Below are 4,202 nucleotides of genomic sequence, written 5' to 3'. Positions count from 1 at the left end.
CACACACACACACACACACACACACACACACACACACACACACACACACACTTGTTCCTCTCAGGAGTTCACTCATTAGGCTGTCTATTCCTATCAGTAGCCATGATGTCAGTGTAATTCCACATAATACTCAGGATAATCATTTAAAACACTAATCCAACTGCAGTTCAAACATTTTCTCATCAAACATTTTGAAACTGGTCTTTTTTTTTCCCGTGTTGCATGTTGTACATGTTTTAGACAYGTTTTTTTTTCTTTTCTTTTTGGGGTGTGACACATCTTTAAACCTGTGTGATTTTTTTGATCTTTGCAGACAATGTGGTGATCTTCTCAGAGAAAGACGAGTACGACAAACTGAAAGCCCCTCCTCAAAAGACGGTGAAAAGGTGAGAGAAACCTCAGATTTAACAGCACTATAGTACTTTTACTGTATGTGTAAGGAAACTACAGAATAATAATAATTCTTAGGGATGACTATTGATTTTATGCAAAAATCAATTGTTATAATGTCATTGCCTCATCAAAAACATAACCAGAGTGCTGCTTTGACTCATKCATGCATGTTTGAGAAATCCTTGAATTTCCTGTTGCAGCCATATGGAGCTGCTAGCTCCTCCCCACAGAGCTTTGTTGTGAAGACGTGCTGAAGTGGGAGTGTCTGAAATGGTTGGATATTTTTTAAAGAGACAGAGGCCAATTTCAAGGTATTTAGATAAACTATGATGCAAAGTCCACTTTATTTTTGATATAAGCAGCGGTTTTTTATAACAACTGAAGGTAGTTAATAAATACATACATATAAAATACAAATTACCTCCTCCTTAAAACCCAGGCAGCTTAAAGATTGTTACTGCAACAAAACTATACATGTGACAGAAGCAGGCACGCAGCCTGCATGTTTGTAGGTCTGCACCAAAAAACAGGAGTACAAACATTAAAATAAGATTAAACAAAACTCCTAATGGAAGATAATGCTCCTTTAATATCCTGTTTACCAGAAGATGTGTACATGAAAGTTAACAGTTTTTTTTAAGTATTGTAAAGCTTTGAAATTTTGAAGTTTGACATATGATTAAGAACTTTGTTTCCGTTGACTAACCGCTCAACGTATTTAATTAGTGAGAGTTTTCTCAACAAGATAAAGAAGTAATAGTCCTCTAATCTTTGACATCTGAGTTTACAAACAAAACCCTCATGCCATCATACGGCGATTAGGCCAAACTTGTTGTGGTACCAGATACACCAAGTCGAYAGATAAAAGCATTTCTGAGGTACACGCTAACCTTTGTTTTGTTTCGTGTTTTACCGCCTCGTAGTTTATTTTTGATCGACTTTGATGAAGTTTCAGTGATATAAACTGTGACACATGATTCATGCAACCTGCCAAGTGGTTTCTTAGAGTGTCTGCAAGTTCCAAACCAAGAAGCCTTCACATGACTCTGTATAAATCATGTCGTGCAGCAGGTCAGTCCTGAATGAATCCAGCAGCGCTAATAAAGTAGACACAGTAGATTTGCTAGTAGTGCTGCGGTGCTCCAGGCATAGAAAGCAAAATTTAATATTTTTTGCACTAATAAAACAGAGTTTTTGTGTTTTCCTGCTACACAAAAATATGATCACTATTTATCAGCCATTTCTAGGATTGCACAATAATAATAATAATAATAATAATAATAATAATAATAATAATAATAATAATAATAATAATAATAATAATAATAATAAAGAAAAACAGTGCTTTTAAAAGTGCTTTAGCCATTTGATTGTTTTAGCTGTAGCAATTCAATACTGTTGTGTAGATAAGTCTATACAATGACAAGAAAGACTGACATATATTTATACAAGTCTATGATTAATTACGGTYCAGGTAAGTTCTTCCTTTGCAGTATTAAAATGACCCAATCTGATAGTGAAATGACATTAAATTTTCAACATATTGTACAGCTCCACTCTGATCTAAAACATTCGCTCATGTTAAATAATGAATGAAAAGCATTACAAATGATTTTTTTGCGAGCCCAGTATATTCCAGTGTTATTTTTTTAAACAGAAGTTTATTTAAGATGAAAAAAAAGAAACTTTGTGAATTGTAATGGCACTAAAATGTGAAATTCCGTGATAATGCTGCATTTATTGCTCAGAGTATTGTGAATGTGTTTAAATCACGTCTCACAAAGACTTCACCTAACGTAATCGTGAATAATTTTCTCACAATCTGCCCATAATTAAATCACCACAGAACAAGCCATTGCAGTACCGCTGCCTCTGGCCATTATTTTTTTTGTCTCCCCACAAACACACACATGCACACACATACACACACTATGTGTGTGGTTGAACGATATCAGTTGACATTTTTTTTTCCTAAATGGAGTAATAAAGCAAATAGCCCATTATGTGGCTTTGGAGCAGGCAGAGGTGGGTTTGGATGGGCTATGAGGTAAGAAAGCTCATTCGCGCCCTGGAGCCTAAACATCCAGACGGAGGGACAGGGCGGGTAGTTATCAGGGTGGATGGGGGTATTTATTCCAAGCTTCACATAAAACCACCACCAAGTGTAAGCCTGCACCAGTAGACACTAAAAAAAAAGATGGTTTTCTCACTTTTCCTTCTGCATACACCTCATGTAAGGACAATATGAATGATTAGAAGTATAAAGCGATAAMGAGGAAACATTGGAAAACATGGAGCACATAAACATAGAAAAAAAAAGACGTCACTGTGCTCAAATTATACTTTGCTTGCACTGTGCACGGTTTGATTGGTATAGTTGTATAAGTTATGAAAGAGGTGTGAATAAAGAATCAAAAGACTGAATGAGACAAGCACACACTCAGTCATGCTTATCCAAACACACACTCACTGCTCAGCATCAATAACAGTCAAGYGTGGTGAAGCGGCATGCCAGAGGATGTGCTAACTCACTGCATTAGTTGCCAGGTGGGTGTTGGATGTCTGGGGAAACAATGGCATTTTGTAAGTAGCTTTATGTTTGGAGGGAGAGAAAAAAAAGTGTGTGGGACATAAAAACATCTTTGTCAACAAGGTGTTTTTACAAGAAAACTAAAGCAGGCAGAGATATGAAGACAATGCAAGGCAGAAACTGCTGGAACAGCAGCAGACTCAAAACAGCATCATTCTGCAGTTTGTTTATCAGAGTTTTGCAAAGTTGGCAAAAAAAAGAAAAAAAAAACTATCTTTGGATATTAGTTTTCACCATTTACACAAATATGGTCCATGCAGCAGAGTTTCACTCATTACAGGAACTGGTGCTTGTGCACCTGAGTATATTGGAGTATAAAGCATTAAACTCTGAGAAAACTGACACTTTGAGTATACTTTAAATTGACACGTTATTTTTTTACCTCTAGCCAAACTCTTCTGCAACACATCTTGGTGTAAATATTACCCCAGTTTTGACTTCTTGGAAAAAAAAAAAAGAAGATTTTTTTAGTTTTACCAAACAATACAGTGTTAATTAGTGTGATACTGTAAATACTTRGCTGCAGTTTAACAAACTGCTGGCAGGAGGCTTATTTGTTCATCCCCTTCATTAGCAGTAAGGTTAAAATATCTGWATGCATTTTTGTAAAGATAACATTATTTTTTTGCAATATGTTATTAAACACTGGTGAGGACAGCTGTTGAGATATTTGCATGTGAACAGGAAGTGATGACAAAGGGGAATGACAGCATGCAAACAGAGCATTGTTACAGTGGCTAATTTCTCAGACTAGAGCAGAATCTGAAGTTTCTTTAGATTATTTTGAGTCACTATCAAAGAGATGAAGAAGAATCAGAGTTCAAATRATATTGTTTTAATACCAAAGACCAGGGACTTCCTTTCTTAAAGAGTTCCCCTTTGATGTCACTTCCTGTTTCACTTTGGCTGAGCTAAATTCAGAAGAAAATATGAGTTATGTGACAAAACCGGTAAAATTGTGTTATGTTTATATTAAAATTGTATGATGCCAAGTTTTTTAAATATAAATTTTCTTTGACTTTTTGTATTAGAAGGATAAGCATGTCACAGGCACTTTAAATATTGCATTGTATACTGTTAGAAACATCATACTTGTAAGCAGTTGAATGTGATTTGGAAAACTGAAACTACCATTTTTTACAAAGTTAATCTAAATTAATCATTGTCCTGATGCATCTCAGTAATCCAGGTAAAAAAATCAAAAAGAAAAAAAATTGTG

At 35.3% G+C, this 4,202-nt stretch overlaps 1 protein-coding gene across 2 annotated transcripts in view; it reads left to right on the top strand.

The window, feature by feature from the left end:
* The window catches only part of edar (ectodysplasin A receptor), a gene marked incomplete in the record, with an annotated part of 54,305 nt that overhangs the window by 45,217 nt on the left and 4,886 nt on the right, over nt 1-4,202 (top strand). For both annotated transcript variants that reach the window (XM_014011518.1, XM_014011519.1), the window contains 1 exon segment: nt 314-386. In XM_014011518.1, coding sequence (XP_013866972.1) covers nt 314-386 — 73 coding nt within the window.

This window comes from Austrofundulus limnaeus, unplaced genomic scaffold (assembly GCF_001266775.1).
Source record: "Austrofundulus limnaeus strain Quisiro unplaced genomic scaffold, Austrofundulus_limnaeus-1.0 Scaffold81, whole genome shotgun sequence".
Classification (NCBI taxonomy): Eukaryota; Metazoa; Chordata; class Actinopteri; order Cyprinodontiformes; family Rivulidae; genus Austrofundulus; species Austrofundulus limnaeus.
This window is presented reverse-complemented; position numbering and strand designations above follow the sequence as displayed.